This window comes from Lontra canadensis, unplaced genomic scaffold (genome assembly GCF_010015895.1).
Source record: "Lontra canadensis isolate GAN:19392208 unplaced genomic scaffold, GSC_riverotter_1.0 scaffold39, whole genome shotgun sequence".
NCBI lineage: Eukaryota > Metazoa > Chordata > Mammalia > Carnivora > Mustelidae > Lontra > Lontra canadensis.
The window spans coordinates 15067340-15085554 of record NW_022631033.1 but is presented as its reverse complement, the minus strand read 5'-3'; the positions used below and the strand labels follow the sequence as shown (position 1 = coordinate 15085554).

The 18215-nt window shown below is 45.0% G+C and overlaps 1 protein-coding gene across 3 annotated transcripts in view; it reads left to right on the top strand.

The window, feature by feature from the left end:
- Nucleotides 1-18215, top strand: part of ACSL1 (acyl-CoA synthetase long chain family member 1) — a 63314-nt gene that overhangs the window by 30108 nt on the left and 14991 nt on the right. For all 3 annotated transcript variants that reach the window (XM_032869899.1, XM_032869898.1, XM_032869897.1), the window contains exons 3-7: nucleotides 4733-4847; nucleotides 9349-9413; nucleotides 12027-12128; nucleotides 14730-14829; nucleotides 15274-15452. In XM_032869899.1, coding sequence (XP_032725790.1) covers nucleotides 4733-4847; nucleotides 9349-9413; nucleotides 12027-12128; nucleotides 14730-14829; nucleotides 15274-15452 — 561 coding nt within the window. The remainder of the gene's footprint in view (nucleotides 1-4732; nucleotides 4848-9348; nucleotides 9414-12026; nucleotides 12129-14729; nucleotides 14830-15273; nucleotides 15453-18215) is intronic.

Here is an 18215-nt window from a genome sequence, read left to right as displayed (position 1 = left end):
CTCCCTTGTCTCCCTTCCTCTTTCTGTCCGCCCCGCCCCCCTGCCCCAGCAGGAGTAAACAATAGTAACACAGAGGGAACTTGACTGTCATGGCCTGCAGATACCCATTTTCTAGACTGAGATGAACGAGACCAGTTTACAAAGCCTGGATCTTTCTATCCCCCAGAAATCCACAAGAATGTAATTCCATTTTTTTAAAAAAGATTTTATTTATTCATTTGACAGATAGAGATCACAAGTAGGCAGAGGGGCAGGCAGAGAGAGAGGAAGGGAAGCAGGCTCCCTGCTGAGCAGAGAGCCCCATATGGGGCTTGATCCCAGAACCCTGGGATCATGACCTGAGCCAAAGGCAGAGGCTTTAACCCACTGAGCCCCCAGGTGCCCCTGTAATTCCATTTTTGCATTTAAATATGAGCGTGCACAAAATGACTCTTACCATCTTGAGTCCTTTTCATCAAATACAGGTTTCCCCTGGTATCCAAAAGTAGAGCGCCCCTGTGAAAGCGTTTGTAAGCCTAAAGGGACTAAAGCAAGAGTGTCCCCCACTTTCCAGAAGTTCCAGTTATGCCACTTCCCTTTTACAAAAAGATCTATGTAAACGCAGAACTCCTTTTTGCATAAACATGAAACTCCTCTTCGGATTTTGTCCAGGTGGTGAAAACAGGTAGTACTCTTGTGGGTCTTTCATAAAAGTCAAGTTTCATAAAGTGAACTTTCAGAAAGTGGGAGCAAGGGCCCGTATAAGCAAAGGTTCTGGTCTTGGGAACCACAGATATGCAGACATCCACTGTGCTCCTGCCCTTACTGGCCCCAAGTGGAACTTGAACTTTCATTTCCTAATTCAGCCCACATGGGGAGACTGACCTCAAGAGGAACCTTAGCTTATAGAGATGTTGCCAAATGGACTCAGGACCACTGATGTGTCCATAGTGTATTTGACTCATGACCTTCTCTATTTTTTTTTAAATTAGAAGACTCTAAAACCACATTAAAGAAGTGTATAGCATAATCCTCCTTGATAATCTTACTGACTGATTTCCTGTACGTTTAGTTGGGGTTGTCTGCTTATCTCTCCCTGTTTCTTCCTTCCTTCCTTTCATTTATTTATTAATTATTTATTTATTCGAGAGAGAAAGAGAACACAAGCTGGGGAGAGAGGGAGAGGGAGAAGCAGGCCCCCATTGAGCAGGGAGCCCGACACAGGGCTCAGTCCCAGGACCCTGGGATCACTACTGAGCACAAGGCATATGCCAAACCAACTGAGCCTCCTAGGAACCCCTGCTCTCCCTGTTTCTTGGAAATAATTGAAACCCCGGCCTCTACCCTCCATCTGTAGGTTATATCAGAAGTCCAGAATTTTTTTTTTTTTTCATTTAAGTAAATGTTCCTAGAAATAGCGACATGTCCTTGCATGACCCAGTAATGGAATGCCCTCCTTTTGAAATGGCTTGAGTTTGTAGCACATATAGACATTGGAGCTCAGTTTCAGCCCTGATTCCCAACACCCCGAGTGCAGTCCTTTCCCCTTTGTAGGTATAATTAAGGTTGCCAACACCCAGTGTTTACAAATAGCATTTTTGTTCACAAATGGTGATTCCTCAGGGGAACGTGTGATCATTTCATAGAGCAACACATTGCAAAGCACAGATCTTGCTCAGTGCCCCCCTCCCCTTTCACTCAGAAATTTTGAAATTACAGAGTATATTACGAGTAAGTGACAGTGTGACTTTTTACCTAGTTTCACCTATGCCTTAAATGGTGTGCCTTTGGGGTCTAGAGCTCATTTATTGTTTCATCTTCAAACCTTTGCTAAGTATTCTGATGGCTAATTAGAAGAAGAAGAATAAATATCTTGTCTTCAATTAACTTCTTTAACTTGGATTTGGCTCTGTTACTTCCATGTTTCTCAAAGTTTTGAGGATTATGTACCACCAAAAAATTAACCTTAACCAAAGAAGTATTTAACCAAACGTTTGTCATCAAATTATCCTCCAGACCAGTGATTCTCAAAATAGGAGTTGGGAGGTTGACCTACTATCTTGAAAGGGATATGGTCTCCCTATATCCAAAGCTAAACGGACTCTCTTCTCAAACCTGGCCCCCATGCCCAGTCTTCTATTTTTGATTAAATGGAACTGCTATTTTTAGACCTCCTCCTTTAGAACCAGGGACTGGGCAGATCCCATTCATTAACCCTTCCTACTTCTGGTGTCACCCTTCTCCCGGTTTCCACTTGCCACTGCCCTCACCCAGGCCCACATGAGTACATTTTTCTCTGGTCCCTTGCCCTCCGTCCCATTCTTCGTGCTGCTGCCTCACTTCTTGTAGCTTTCTTTCTGAAGCATTGCTCCGATTTTCACTACTCCCCTGCGTACCTTAATGCGACCAGTGAGTGGTTCTCACCAGCATGCACCAGAATCCCCCGGAGGGCTTGCTACAGCTGCTGGATCACACTCTGCTGGATCAGAGTTTCTGATTCAGTAGATCTAGGGAAGGGTGAGCTAATTTGCTTTCCTTAGAAGGGTCTTTGGGGGACCTTGGCTCGAGGAATCTGAAGATTCCAGGCTACTCCTGTCCATTCATCCTGACCTCCTGCACGCTCTTTGCCCAGCCAGTGCTCCGTGGAGCACTTCTGGGGATGTAAGGATAAGACGTGGGGGTCCTTCGGAGAAAGCTCTTTGTCTTATTCCCCTGCTGCCCCTCTGCCCCACTGACAGCTGTGAGAGTTCTCAGTGGAATGCTGGGGAGGGCAGGATTGCTTTTGCAGAGAGACCCCCGAGTGATACCACGCATGAATTCATGGCAGGATGGGAGGCGTAGGAGGCCCTGTCCTAAGCTGAGGTCATGAGGACCTGGGCCACCAAGCTGCCTGTGCCTCCTGGCCATGCTTGATAGGCGCAGTGGGCCAGGCCGGGCCAGTGGCCAGGAGGTGGTTATATGTGGCTCTTTGCTCCTCTCCACCAGGCACACCTCTGTTCTTCCCGTTTTCTGTCACTCCATCCCTTGCTCCTTTTTCTCCTACCATAGCCGTGGTACCCTGGCTCTTTTTGGTGGGTGCCTTCCTGGGTTGAAAAGGCTTCCAATGCATACTGTAAAGCCACAAAATTACTTCTGAATTTTAATCAGAGTATTTGTTGGAGAAAAGATACAGGCTAAGCAGGACTGGCATTCGTAGTTAAGGCTTGTTATAGGGTGTCTGAGTCATATTCTACACACCCCTCTTTTATAGGACCAATTTTGTTTAGCTGAAGATAACCCTGGACACGGACACATGGGATCCCCGTTTTGCAGACAAGCAAACAGACTCAGAGATTAGGTCGTCATGATGCATGATTCTACGGAACAGAGATTTTCCCACCATAGTACACACAGAAAATAACTTCTCTGCTTTATTAAGTAGTGTGTTGTAATTAATAATCACGTTTGGAATCATGGCCACAGGTGTTAGCAGGCGTCTGCCAAGATAGACTGTGCTGATGAGTCAAATATATCATCGGGTGATATTTATCCCACAAAACGATTTGCTGCATTAGGTCAAGTGTCAAACACATATTTAGTACCTAGTAGATAATGAAAGAGTTTATATAAACTTATGTAAAGCAAAGAAAAAAGTCTGGAAAGAACTCATCGAACTGATAATAGGGGCTAGTCATTTTTTTTTCTTAATATACTTCTGTACTGTTTTTTTTTTTTTTTTTTTGAAGTACATATATGATAAACTGGTTGGGGGGAGAGCTTACAGGAGATAGGAAGAATCCTACCGAAATCCTAAAAAAAAAAAAAAAAAAACCCAAATAAACAATCAAACAAAAAACAGGGGCACCTGGATGGCTCAGTCTGTTCTTCAGCTCGGGTCATGATCCCGGGGTCCTGGGATCGAGCCCCACCTGGGGCTTCCTGCTTGGTGGGAAGCCTGTTTCTCCCTGCTTGTGTTCCCTCTCTTGCTCGCTTGCTCTCTCTGTTAAATGAATAAATAAAATCTTAAAAAAAAAAAACAAAAAAACAGAAGAAGAAGAAGAAAAAGGATCCACCAAAGTCTGTCTGGAGGTCATGACCTACGAAGGCTCTCCATGTTGGTTCTTCCCCTGGAATGCTTCTGGTGTCTCCATCAGCAACTGTGCTGTCTGAGACCCAGCCCTTTGCTCCTTTCTCGTGAAGGCTTTCCTCTCTGCTTTCTTCAAACCTCACGCTAGAAACAGTCTCTCCCACTTGTGAATGGTCCTTTCCTGTAGTACCAGAAGTTCCTTTGTCTTCGTCTGATTTCCCTGGAAAATCAGAAGTTCCTCCCAGGTTATACTGCTGTGGACACGGGGATCAAACAGTGGAAATCATCTCAAAAGGAATACACAGGATGGAAGTAAAAGCAAACGGCCTGTCATTTCCTTGAGAGCTGATGCAAGCTCCGTCCCCCGTGAGGTTGATAGTAGAGGCTTGTGTGGTGGTGGTGGCACATTTCCAGTTCTGTTCTCTTCCCCTTATCTGGCCAGACCCCTGCTCAGAGATGGGCACCTCTGATGGCCGTTTGGTCTTAGCCTTGATTCTCTGAAGCCTGCTGCACTTTACCCCAGGCAAATGACTTCTTTTAGCAAATCCTGCACTTCCATTAGTTCCACAAATACTGAGCAACGACCCCACAGGGGTCCCTTGGAGGGCCTAGTGGGCACTCATGTTAGGCTTTTTATTTTTAATGTTTTCCCCTAACGTGCTCCTGCGTCTGTGTCTCTTTGCACAGGGTAGCGATGGCGCTCGGAGATCCCCGCTGCTGGATAGCGATGAGCCCTTGGTGTATTTCTACGAAGATGTCAGAACTTTGTACGAAGGCTTCCAGAGAGGCATCCAGATTTCAAGTAAGCATTTGCTGCACTTGTGTGACTAATGTTCAGTGATTTTCACTGAGAACAAGCGGTCTCTCTTGAGGAAGTCGTATTTGCGCTCATCTTCTATCTCCTTCCACCTGTTCAAGTCCCCTGCCTCCTCCCATACCATCTCAAGAGTGAACCCCAAAGCACACGAGCCCCTCTGGCTGCTCAAATAGGTTTTCGGCGTGTCCTGGATTTTATGCAGAGTCTCACAGAGATTAGCTCATTATTGGGCGCGGACATTTCCTGAGGTCAAAAGGTTTAATGGGGCCCGATCCAACATTTTCAAACTTACTTGACCACGAGACCCATATTTTGAGAAATAAACACTGACATCCCAAGGAAGTAGTGTTCTAGGAGAGCCTTTGCAAGTGTGACTCACGGGACACGCTCCCACACTAACGGTGGCTGGAGAAACCCAGCCCGCGCTCCACGGCTCCTGCCTGCCTTTCTGGCCTCTCTCCCTGCAAGGCTCCAGATAGAGTCTTCTCAAGTTTACACCAAACCTCTTGCAAAACCAGCACCCCTCTCCCCTTTCTCATAACCCCACGCCTTCGTGGGCTTATCTCTTGTTTACTGGCCCTCTACAGCGCCTGTTCCATTTCTCCCTTTTCTGTGCTACTGCTCTAGTCTTTCCTTTTCATCTCCTGCCTCTAGGTGAGGTGTTTCCCCCCCAGCATCTTGTACCTATTTCTGTAATCGTCCTCCAGGGAGCCGAGGCACTCGCCTGCTGTTCTGTCCCACTCACCAGGGCTCCTTGAGCAGGGCAGCTGTCTCTTCTCTCGACACTGGCACACGGCCTGGCAAACAGTAGGTGCTCCATTAATGTTTCCCCAGCTGGCCGCATCCCTCTTTGTGTTTTCACCTCTTCGTTTTGGCTTGTTCCAGGTTACTCTGTAGAAATGGTCTCCAGGATTCATGGTTTGTCGTTTAAATCTTTTGATGGCTAGCTTTTATTTTTGCCACAATTAGCTAGACTGGAGTCGGCTGACAGTGAGGGACTGCGTGCTATTGCCGTCTCTGGCCCCACAATGTGTTGCAGATAATACGTGCTCAGAAGTGCCCTGTTTTTTTGGGACACCTGGGTGGTTCAGTGGGTTAAGCCGCTGCCTTCGGCTCAGGTCATGATCTCAGGGTCCTGGGATCAAGTCCCACATCGGACTCTGCTCAGCGGGGAGTCTGCTTCCCTCTCTCTCTCTCTCTGCCTGCCTCTCTGTCTACTTGTGATCTGTCAAATAAATAAATAAAATCTTTAAAAAAAAAAAAGTGCCCTGTTTTTTACTGGCTACTGGTAACGCTGGATGGCTCTAATGCGTTTTTGACCCAGCATTCCTGTAGAAGATTCATTAAGCCCCACTCTAAAGGGAAAGCCAATTTACTTCTATATTTTGAACTTGTTCAAATATAGTGTCAGGGTCAGGGTGGGTCATTCCATACAGCCACTTCAAAATATTTGTATATTAAATATTTGTATATTTATAGATGTGTACATATGTATATAGAATCTTTACCACTACCACAAAGTCACGTGTAGAAATGCTTTCATTTTTCTCAGTGTGAGCAGAGAATGAATTCATCCTGGTAGTACGGTGACTTACATTATCCTTCTGACTCTCCTCTGACCTCAAGACAGTAACTTTTCAAGAATTTTTTGGTCACTTTCTCTACTTAGAAAATGAAAATCTTATGTGACTGTTACAGAGAAGTTGAAGAAAACAAAGTTCACTCTTCTTAATCTATACTGATTGAAGGAAGCTGCTTTGCAGGTCACTTTTGCCTTCTAAGCCCCGCCAGGGAAGCTTTTTTATTCTAAGCCCTTTTTTTTTTAAGTATTTTTTTAAAAAGATTTTATTTATTTATTTGAGGGAGGGGGAGCAGCAGGCAGAGGGAGAGGGAGAAGCAGACTCCCTGCTAAGCAGAGAGCCTGACATGGGGCTTGATCCCATGACCCTGCCTGAGCCGAAGGCAGACGCTTAACCATCTGAGCCACCCAGGCATCCTTATTCTAAGCTTTAATTTTCCTAGACTACCATACGACGAAGGCTTTATAGGAGAGTAAACACCAGCATCTAGATAAGGTAGTTGGGAGTTTATTGAATGAAAGGAGAAGCCGGCATGGAGTTTTTAAAAGCTCGTCTTTTCAGACTGTACACAGGGAGCCACTTGTAAGAGGAGGGCTCTGTCTGCGAACCTGTGGATTCTCGTCTCTGGCTGCACAGCAGTATTGCCCAGGCCCCATCCCCGTCCAATTATATAAAAAATTGGGCTGGGTGATGGACATTGGGGAGGGTATGTGTTATAATGAGTACTGGGCATTATATAAGACCGATGAGGGGCGCCTGGGTGGCTCAATGGGCTAAAGCCTCTGCCTTCGGCTCAGGTCATGATCCCAGAGTCCTGGGATCGAGCCCCACATTGGGCACTCTGCTCAGCAGGGAGCCTGCTTCTTCCTCTCTCTCTGCCTTCCTCTCTGCCTACTTGTGATCTCTGTCTGTCAAATAAATAAAGAAAATCTAAAACAAAGAAAAATTAAATAAATAAATAAAATCTTAAAAAAAAAAAAAAAGAAAAAGACTGGTAAATCACAGACCTCTACCCCTGAAACAAATCATACATTACATGTTAATTAACTGAGTTTAAAATTTTTTTAAAAAAGAATTAAAATTTTTTGTTGTTAGTAGGGCCCGGGTATGGTATTTTTTTAAGTTCCCACTGTCCTGGAGCTGGGGTCTATAAACCTTTTCTGGAAAGGGCCAGATAGTGAATATGTAGGCTCTTGGGATCACGTGGTCTCTGTCAAGCCTGCTCTGCTGAAGGTCTTAGATAATATGTAAATGAGCCAGTGAGGCTGTGCTCCAGTAAGACTGTCTTCACAAAAACAGGTGGCAGGCTTGATTTGGCCACTGCTTACATACACTGCCAATCCCTGTTCTGGGAGAATAACATAACATTATTTCATATGGCGTGTGTCTGAAAACAACTTCTGGTGGAACTTGTGATGTCCGGCTTGGCCTTTATCACAGCCCCTGTGAATGGCAGAGGGTCTGAGAAGGAGGACCCTAGTGCTCTTTTCTGTGTTCCTTAAGGCTGCAGTAGAGACAGCAGAAATCAATGTGAAGCAGTGACTTGGTCAGCCCGGGTCCTCCCTGTCCTCAGGATTGACCTGTCACGCATCCCACTCCCCCTCTCCAGGGCGTGACTCTGCCTCGTGGGCCCGGCCTCGTCAGGGCTGCAGATGGGGCTAGGCTCAGCCTTTCTGCCATCCTCCAGGCCCCCAAACCAAATCGGGACACCTCAGCTGACACTCAAACCCAGAATGGGGCAGCCGTATACGTTGTAGTCTCAAAACAGAAATGCAGGTCCCCTGTTCCAGAGGGGAGATGACCAAAAAAAAAAAAAAAAAGCCCTGTAGAAGGAGCTATGAGGCCCGGCTTAACACAGAGTCTGTGTTTCTAGTTAGTTCTGTGGTCAGCTCTCATCATCTGAACATGGCAGCTTTTTCTCTTCGTTTTCTTTCTTTTTTTTTTTTCCCTTTAGCTGGACATTGCTTTGTCTTCAACAGTTACAAACTGAGCGTAAAGTGAGCTTGGGGTCGATCTGTAGAAGGAAACTCCCATGATTCCAAATATAAATGATCTCAGTGGTACTTTTTACTGTACTAGCCCTTAGCAGGAATACGTAATATGAGTTTTCTTGCTCTCTGCCTATTCAGTACCCAAGTTAGAATCAGGACACATCCTGATAGTTCTTAATTTTTTGCTTTCGCAAATACCCCACCTTATTTTCTCTTTATTTTGTATCTTTTCCTCATTTTGTTTCTCTGCCAGTAAGGCTTCACCCATGTAAGTACATTCCAGGTCATCAGAATTTGGGCATTTAAGAGTCACATTTTCTTTTTTACATTCTGAGTTAGAATGCTTTACACTTCTGAAATTTTGAGGGATTCTTCTGAAACCTACACTAGGATTTTTTTTTTTTTAACCAAGCAGCTGTTGACTCCTTTCTAAACCAATAGGATATGAAGAATTCACAAATTGAGTATCCTTAAAAATTGTATTTGCCTCATATCTTTTTAAAAATATATATATTTTATTTAGTTATTTGAGAGAGAGTGAGCGAGAGACAAAACACAGGCAGGGGGAGTGGCAGGGGCAGAGGGAGAAGCAGGCTCGCTGGTAAGCAGGGCTGGATTCCAGGACCCCTGAGCCAAAGGCAGACGCTTAACTGACTGAGCCACCTGGCACCCCTGCCTCATATCCTCTTACTTTTTCTCTTCTCCTGCCCCATTTAAGGAACAAAATAGAAACAAACAAACAAAAAATCACACCAGAACCCTGGGAGAACACATTTCTAATCTGAACTCCTTCTTATTTCCAATCTGGGGACCAAAGTCTGCGGATACTTTATAGAATAAAGTCGGGTACCAGTTAGAATATTTATGCACGTTAAACCCATTTTTTGTTTTTTCATTCTTTTTTCCTTTTTTTAGATAACGGCCCTTGTTTAGGCTCTCGGAAGCCAGACCAGCCCTACGAATGGCTTTCATACAAACAGGTGAGTTTTCTGGCTCTTTGGGTCCTCACGTACACTGAGCTGAAATCTGTCTGTTCTTGGAGCTACTGACTGTGAGGACTGAAAGCTTACTCCAGGATCTGTGCGCTGGGCTAGCCCAGAGCTCTGGGGTTTATGTGCAGCCTCCGAAGGGAGAAGTTTTACACAAAGATTTGGGAAAAAATGGTTAAGTCACTTCATTGGTGGTTCAAAAGCACTTTCTTGTAGAACTTAAGTGGGCGCACCGTAGAGCAGAATATAATTCCAAGATAATATTCTAGAAATGTGCTCGAAGCAGGTGACTCTCTCCCAAAGCCCGTGAGGGGATAGAAGCTCTCTTCTGCCTTATGGGGTGCTAGAGACGTTTAGAAGCCCCAATATAGAGCAACTCTCTCATTTTAAAGATGACAAAACAGCCCCTCCTAGGAAAGGATGGGACTCGCCCAAGGTCACAGTTGGTCAGTGGCAAAAATGGGACTGGAAGTGAGATCCACGTCTTCTGGTCTAGGTAACCTGACCCACTGGGGACTGGTGTGACATGGAACCCCAGGGCAGCCGTAGTGAGTGGTAAAGATGTTTAGAGGTGACACCTGCATTACTGTATCAGCACAAAGGAAGCTGGGATCGCGGTGGATTTATTCTTGTCCCTCTGTAGGCCCCGTTGATTCACAGCTGCTGCTGTTTAAATAGTTGCTGATGGCAGAAAGCAGAGCAGGAAGATTTTGCTTTTTATTTGTATCATGATAACAGGATATCTCGAAGCCCCTGCTTCTCTCCCCTGTGGCAGTAGGACCCCAAGAGTATACAGGAGCCCCTGGGAAGTGTCCAGTCTGCTGCCTTGTGTTTCCAGCACGGCTGTCCAGGAAATGGCTCCCTGCTGTAGGAACAGGTCATCCTGTGGCATTCATGACTACAAATGAGCTTCCTCCTTCCACGTTCCGTGGGAAGGGCGCCCTGACAGCTGGCACACGCTGGAGTGTATGTGACCGGGGATGGTCACGAGGTGCCCCGAAGCCGGCCTGGGTCTCGTGCTCACCAGCCCTGCCCACACGGAGACACACACTGTGTTTTCTTCCCCTTCCCTCTCCTGAGGATGAATGAAATGCAAAAGGCTTTGCTTGTGTAGCTCTTGACGGAGAGCAGAGCGGCAGAATAGCTCCGCGTACCTTCCTTGTGGAAGGAGTGATGCGCTGTGTAGCCCTGGGGGCCAGAGGGAATTCGCCGCTTTCCTTTTGCTTTACCAGAGCCCAGATAAAAGCAGTTGCTGAGCTTCCTCATTTTCCCACGTGGTATGTAAACAGTTGATTGCGTTGGACACACAGTGTTGCATGGTGGGCCTCAGGCCTCACAGATCCCCCCAGTGCTGTCTGATCCCTTTTGTTGTATGCCAGCCGGAAGGCAGAGAAGGCAAGTCCTCGGCCGATTGGATTTTTTCGAGGCAGATTGAAAAATCGCTGCGGTTTCTGAAGACATTCATCTGTGTTTGGTACATTTCAGCCCGAGGCTGGTGAAGACCTAAAACTAGACCCAGAGAAGCCAACTCTGGATTTTTACCTTCAAGCCTTTTCATTAGCTTAGTGACTCTGACTTTTGTGGGGCTAGGAGTCCCTTTGAGGTTTCCCAAACAAACGTACGGAGCCTCTGTCTAGAGCTAGAAATGCCTGCGGTTTATCCTGATACTCTCTGCCAACCACGGTGGCGTTTCATGGGCTCCCATCCCTGACATGCGAGCAGAGGTTGTGAAACAGGCTGTGGGTACAAAAACAATAAGCATATTCATATCATTCTTGCTGTCACCTCACCTGTGTCAGCTTTCGTCCCCATAGGCAGAGCACGGTGGCGCCATGTGCCAGGACAAACAGAGTTCTGGGCCAGAATAGGTGTGGCTTTATCCCACGGGCGTGGGTGTGATTTCCAAGTGCTCTTGAGAAGCCACCAACTGAGAATCAGGAAAATAATCCAAATTTGAAGATTAAAACCAATTTTTTTTAGTTACTTTGGGATAGAAATAGGGAGAGGATGGGGGCAGGTTTAGAGTCCTACCTAATTTTTATGAATCTTCCTAGTTTTACTTGCAATAAGAGTATTTATTTTCTTATCTATTTATTTTATATAAAATTTTTATAAGTTTTTTGAAGGAGGGTGTCCCCCAACCTTGTTATTTCTGCTTTTATAGAGAGTGACAAGTTTGGGCTGCTTTGCTGCTCTTTATAACTCCAGATGGTCACAATAATAATAATAATAATAATTCTGTGTCCTTGTATTATTTATAATTTTATGAAATTATAGTTTTATAATTTTATGAAAGTAAAGTGTGAAATTGAAATGTCTCAGAAGGCCTAACATCCAGCGATCTGTGGCCCACAGCTGTCGGGATCCGATTTGTCTGCTTTCTAGGAGGAGGCCCTCTGATCAATTCCCTTAAGAGTGAGATCCGGCGAATCATGCCTTGGTTTTACAAACATGTAGAGCTAAGGGAATGCCTGTTTGCTCCGGCTCTCCTCATCATGTGCTCCTGCTCGCTGGCCAAGGTGTCAGGCTCGGCCATCACCTGGTGAGCTCTGTTCCTTGCGCTGGGCCTCACCCGGCTCCTGATGTCTGTCCTCCCCATTCTAGGTTGCCGAGATAGCCGAGTGTGTGGGCTCAGCGCTCCTCCAGAAGGGCTTCAAGCCTTCCCCGGATCAGTTCATTGGCATCTTCGCTCAGAACAGACCTGAGGTATTGACCATGAGACAATTCTGAGTGGTGTTGAGAGTTTTGGATGGAAGAGCCGTTGGGAATTCATACCTGCTTTTGCTCAGGACCTGATTTTGTGCTCTGATCTCTACTGAGAATATGTCTCTGTGTTATTCCTTAGAAAGTGACGCAGTTATCTTATGATCTCACTCATATGTGGAATTCAAGAAACAAGACAGGATCATAGGGGATGAAATCAGAGAGGGAGACAAACCACAGGAGACTCTGAAGCATAGGAAACACACTGAGGGTTGCTGGAGGGGAGAATAGTGAGGGGAAGAAGTAACTGGCTGATGGACATTAAGGAGGGCATGGGACGTAATGAGCAGTGGATGTTGTATAAGACTGATGCATCACTGACCTCTACCTCTGAAACATTAACGTTATTAGCAATTATTATATGTTATATTAACAAACACTATGTTTTAATTGAATTTAAATAAAAATATATAAAATTTTTTTTGAAAAGTGCCGCATACAAAAACCCGAGCCAGGGCGTCCTTGACCTTAAGTGCAGGGGAAAAGAAAATCACTTTTTGAATTATTGGTTTTTGTTTTTTTAAAACCAGTTTCCAAACAAAAACTTAACAGAGAAGTTGCTAGAACAAGTAGCTCACAAAGAATCGTCTTACCTTAAGGCTTATGTCTGTGATTAGAAGAATAGCATGACACATCTTTGTCAGTTGCAGACTCTCCTCTTTGCTCTCTGAAAGGTAGGAGCTTGCCCTCTGATCAGATTACAAAGTTGAAACTACCATGGGCAGCGGGGAAAAATACCATGGGTATGCCTTGACCATGAGTCAGCCTTAGTGTGGGTGTGTGGTCTGTCTGTCTGGCTGGCTGTCAAGTGCACTGTCTGGTGCTTCTGCAGACCCTTGCATTAAATGAGAAGCCCTTTTGGAGCTGTTGCTTATGGCATTTGTGAACAGATTAATGGCATAACTTGGCTGGGAAAAATTCAGGCACTGAGCTTGAAGAAGTTGGATTGGTTCCTGTGTCCAAAAGACATGTGGGCTCCATCCCTGTGCTACCGACCGTTGTATAAATGAGGATGGTTTCCTACAGTTTTATGTATTGGTAAGAGAAAAACAGCATTTTCCACAGCTGGATGGTGACCAGGCTCGTGAAATTTAGTTTCTTTCATTTCAAGTAAAACTCATGCAAGGGAACACAGCCCAGATTTTTGCGTGAGTGGAATTTTATAATGAGTCGATCACGAGGACAGGTATTCCTTACTTCACAGAGTAAGCCCCTTCCTGTATGTATCAGCTAGTTTAATAAATGTTTACTGAGCACCTACTATATGCCAGGCACTGCGAGGTACCAAAGTACAACGGTGACTTGGAAGACCGGCCCATAAGCTCCTGCTTTCTCTGTAGCATGGTAAGGGTGGACACAGGGAAAAAGGATTATGGGAGCTCAGTCAAGGAGGACTTCCTAGAGGTGGCCTCCCAGTGGAGTGTTGAAGTATCTGAGGGTGGGGGAGCCAAGGGAATGTCAGGAACAACCACATGTTTGTATCAAGCAGCATGTCTGTGTTGGGGAAAGAGGCATTTTCTTATGGTAGAGCTTGGAGGGGCAGGAAAGACAGGAGCACATGTACCATACAACCCTGCTGAGAAGCTCGGACCTGACCTCCACATCTGTAGCTTGGAACTGGTGCTGGGAAAGAAAAGGGGGAAAAGTAGTTCGGGGCCAAGCAAACTTAAGCGCCATGCTCCTTTCCCACAGCAGCTCTGTCTGTATCTGTGCCGTGTGTTGGCGGGCCGCAAGGGATTCGAGGATTCCAGCTGGAGGTGATGGGGCGGCCAGGGATTTTAAGTGAAAGGCTGACCTCACTGTGTCAGCCCGGAAGGCAGAGTAGTTGCCACATGGCCGATGAGATTAGAGGCAAGGTGACCAGTTACCTTATCATGTCTTTCCTGTATCACTTCTCCGGGGAGATGTCGCCAGAATATTTTTCCTGTTACACAAGCGTGTGTCCCTCCTTCCTCAGTTTCCAGATCCTACTGCACACAGCCGCCTGGCTGATCCGCAGACCCCAGGGCCTCTGCTGTGCTGAGGAGCCCTCCGTGGCTGTGCGTTCCCTGGGGAATGGAACCAGGCCCCTCCCAAGTCGCACCGCAGCCTTGCCTGCTGGGCCACCCACGCCGGCCAGGGTCCTTCCCACCTCTTCCCTGCTCTCGATCATGCGGTCCCCACTAGTGGAGTCTCCTTGCTTTTCTCTCCATCCAAACTGTGCTGCCCCGGTAAAGGGTTGAGCTCAGTTACCACCCCCACGAAGGTGGCCTACCATGGGCTCCCTCGTGTCCGAGTCGGTCACTCTCTTGTATTGTTAATTATCTTTTCGTATATTTGCATCAGTTCTCCCAGCAAATTGCTCTTTCCTTCTTAGAAGGGAGCAGGTGTTTTGTTCGCACGATGAGTCCCTCAGGGTGCCTGGCACATAGTAGCAGACACACAAATGTGAATTTTGCCACGTCTAGTGTTTCCACTTTGAATCTCTCTAGAGTGTTGTTCTCCTTGAATTAGTTCCATGATGACATCTCGTTTTTCTCTCCCCAACCTTTACTGGTCATCTAGTGGGTGATCATTGAACAAGGATGTTTTGCTTACTCTATGGTGGTTGTTCCCCTCTATGATACCCTTGGAACAGAAGCAATCACCTACATAGTCAACAAAGGTAGGTCTGTGGTCTTTGGGTGGACGTTGGCCTGGTTATCAGCTCACTTTGGTGGCTTTATGTTGGGTTATATTTGATTTGATAGGGATTTTATGTTTGTTTGTTTTTTTAAGAATTTGCTTATTCATTTGAGAGAAAGAGGGGAAGAGAGAGAGAGAGAGAACATAAGAATGGGGGGAGGGGCAGAGGGAGAGGGAGAAGCCGACTCCTCTCTGAGCAGGAGCCATCATCGGGCTCGATCCCAGGACCCCTGGATCGTGACCTGAGCCGAAGGTAGACACTTCACCGACTGAGCCACCCAGGCATCCCCAGGATTTTGTTTAAATGCACACAATTCTTTCTATTCAAAGACTGTAGTCCTTAAAATAACCTGGTGTCAGATATGACACGGTTAGGTTTTTAATATCTCAGAGCTCATTCTTCATTGTATCTCTTCCTTCCCAGCTGAACTCTCTCTGGTTTTTGTTGACAAGCCAGAGAAGGCCAACCTCTTATTAGACAGTGTAGAAAACAAGTTAACACCATGCATTAAAACCATCGTCCTCATGGACTCCTATGGCATCGATCTGTTGGAACGAGGCAAAAGATGTGGCGTGGAAATCATCAGTATGAAGGCGTTGGAGGTGAGTCATCCTGCCCATTCCTCTGACAGGTGTCCCTGGGGCCATTTTGGTTCAAATGTGGAAATCCTAACTCTGCTTGGTCATCTCAACAACCATAAAAGACCCAGAGTGGAAATTCCTGTCTCCTTAACTGGAAAGAATTCTACGTGCGTGTCCCACTGTGAATCCATCACACAGAAAGTGCTCTTGTAAAACAAGTTGCAGTGCCCACACATTTATTCTAGACTACTGACAGGCCACACGGTATTTGGGAGAAAGGCGGATTTTCAGTTCAGGCAGAGATTTAAGTGGTTGGATGTCCTTTTAAGGCTTCCATGCCATTTACTCACTGCTTTGTTTCTAAAACAGAGCCAGCCACAGCAATCCGCCTCGTTATTTTGTTTCCCAAGTTCCTTTTGTAGCATCCTGGTGAATTCCCAGCATAGATGTCGGATTTGGTTTATTTTTATATTGAATTTCTTAAGATTCACGTTAATCAAAACTTTCAAGGTAACCGTGCTAGGAAAATGAGCAGGGCCCATATTTAAATCAGTTGTTTGACATCGCATCGTGTAAAAAGCTGATTCTCCAGTAGGATTTGGATTAGAGTTTAATCCCAAGGAGCTGGTAAGAGGAGGATCTTGTCAGGGACATATCCCAGGCTACATGCAGTAGTAAGTTGTTCTCCTTCCGAAAATGTTATAAATATTTCCCTGGAACTGTTATAAATAGGGTTTTATTTTACTTATGGTTCTCCTTGGAGGCTACAAACAAGGATCTGTGTCATCACTTTCTGGAGGAACTTAGCCTTCATAGGGAAACTGTAATTTGTTCTAACAGAGTCCTTATACGTGTACATACTTACACACATGTGTACACACACACAGTAGCAGAGAAGCTGAGTCTGTAAGAACGCATATGCCATACTGTTCAATGGGGCAAGCTGGCTTTTTACCGAGCGTTCTCGCACGTTTGCTTCTGCACTTGTGATTGCCGTTCACGATAATGCCATAATTTCCCCCATCTTTCCTCTTTCTCCGTGACCCCACCACACAAACATGCACACACACACACACGTACACACAGGAATTTGGGGTGTTTTTCGATGCCTCTACGATGTAGTAATTTTATGATGAAAAAATTTAGGTAAATGAAGATTGTAATATAAAATTTATATTAAAGGCTTCATTTTATAAAAGGCGTTCTATACTTCCCTGTGTAATGTAATTCATACTCGGTCTTTAAAAATTTGGTAAGCCAAAGGTTAATTTCCAAGAAGTGGATGTAAAACTGGCTTTATGGCTGGTCCTGTGATCAAGTTTATATTAACAGTTTTATAGGATCAAAAAGAGAAATATTGGAATTTTTGCTTTTTTTGATACTTCATTATGAAAATTTTCAAACATGCAAACAAGTTGGAAGAATTGGTCAGTAGACTACTGCACAGCCCCCAAGCATCCCACAGCGAGTGTTTTAATATATTTGCTTCATCCCCTACATATCCATCACTCCGTCCCTCCATTCATTCCTGAATCTATTTTTTTAATGCATTTTCTTTAAGTTGCAGTTTTTATCACCCCTAAATACTTCCACATGCTAATCATTAACTGGAATTTGGATTTTCTTCTGATTTAAGTTTTTTTGTTTTTTGTTTTTGGCATTTGGAGCTTAAAGATGGCAACAACTCTTTCATTTTTATGGTTGCCGTACTCTCTTCTACATAATGTCCTTAGACAGGTTTGAGGCTCTGGGCTTTCTTGTCCCATAGGGCAGTCATTTGGATAACGTTTATTCCTGATAAATTAAAAGCCAAATCGCATGTAACTGTTGAAGTTATGTAAGAATTTTGAACAGATGAATGGAGATTTGTGTCTGATGAAGATTCCTTTGGGGAAAAAAATGAAATTACCATTGCTTCAGCTCTTGGTTTGACTTTACTGTTCCTGTTTTGAATCAGTGGTCTGTCTCTGATATAATTTAAAACGTAATTAAGATTAAAAACAGTTTAAAGCCATACGCTGGGCAGAAACTCCCTGAATCCTGAGTGCACTCATCAGATTTCCACTTAATTCTAGGCATGCTCACTCCATGTGCTCATTCAGACCATTCAGTTTTAATAGGAAAAGAATATAAATGGTTCATTAGAGAAATTAATAACTAATTAAAGTGGCCACCGAGATGCCTGTGTTGCAGTGAACTGAACAACGTCCAAATGACCCCTGGTAGTGACGGGAGCTAGCCGCTGGGCAATGTGCCCCTTGGAAATGAACCTGCCACTCTTTATGACCATTCAAGAGGACTGGTTTGTAATTGGAGGTTCCAAAATCTTTTTTTTTTTTAATCCACTCCATGTGGGGAGTACAGCTATTTGAGCCTCTAGCATTTCTTCTACGAGAGATGGATTATTCTCTCTAGACTGAAGAAGATGCCAGTTACCCAGAATTGGGTGACTGCGGGAGGGTACAGAACATCTTCAGTTCTTGGGTTAAGATTATGGTTTGACGTTGGTTAAGAGCCAGGCTTTGCTAAAGACCATAAGGGGAGTGGGAGTGGGGGCAAGAAATCCATAGTCAAAGACTCTGATTCCTGTCTTTTGAGTAAATCCTGTTTCAGAGATTAGTCCTCATACCATTTATACGGTTTTATATATGAGCGAAGACAACTGGAAAATGGCGTCTGAAGACAATGCCTAAATATATCGCTTTAGGTTGGTTAAAACTGCCCATTTCTTTCATTTGAAATGTGTACTGTCTTTGGGCCAGTGATAAGTGAATCCCACAGTGA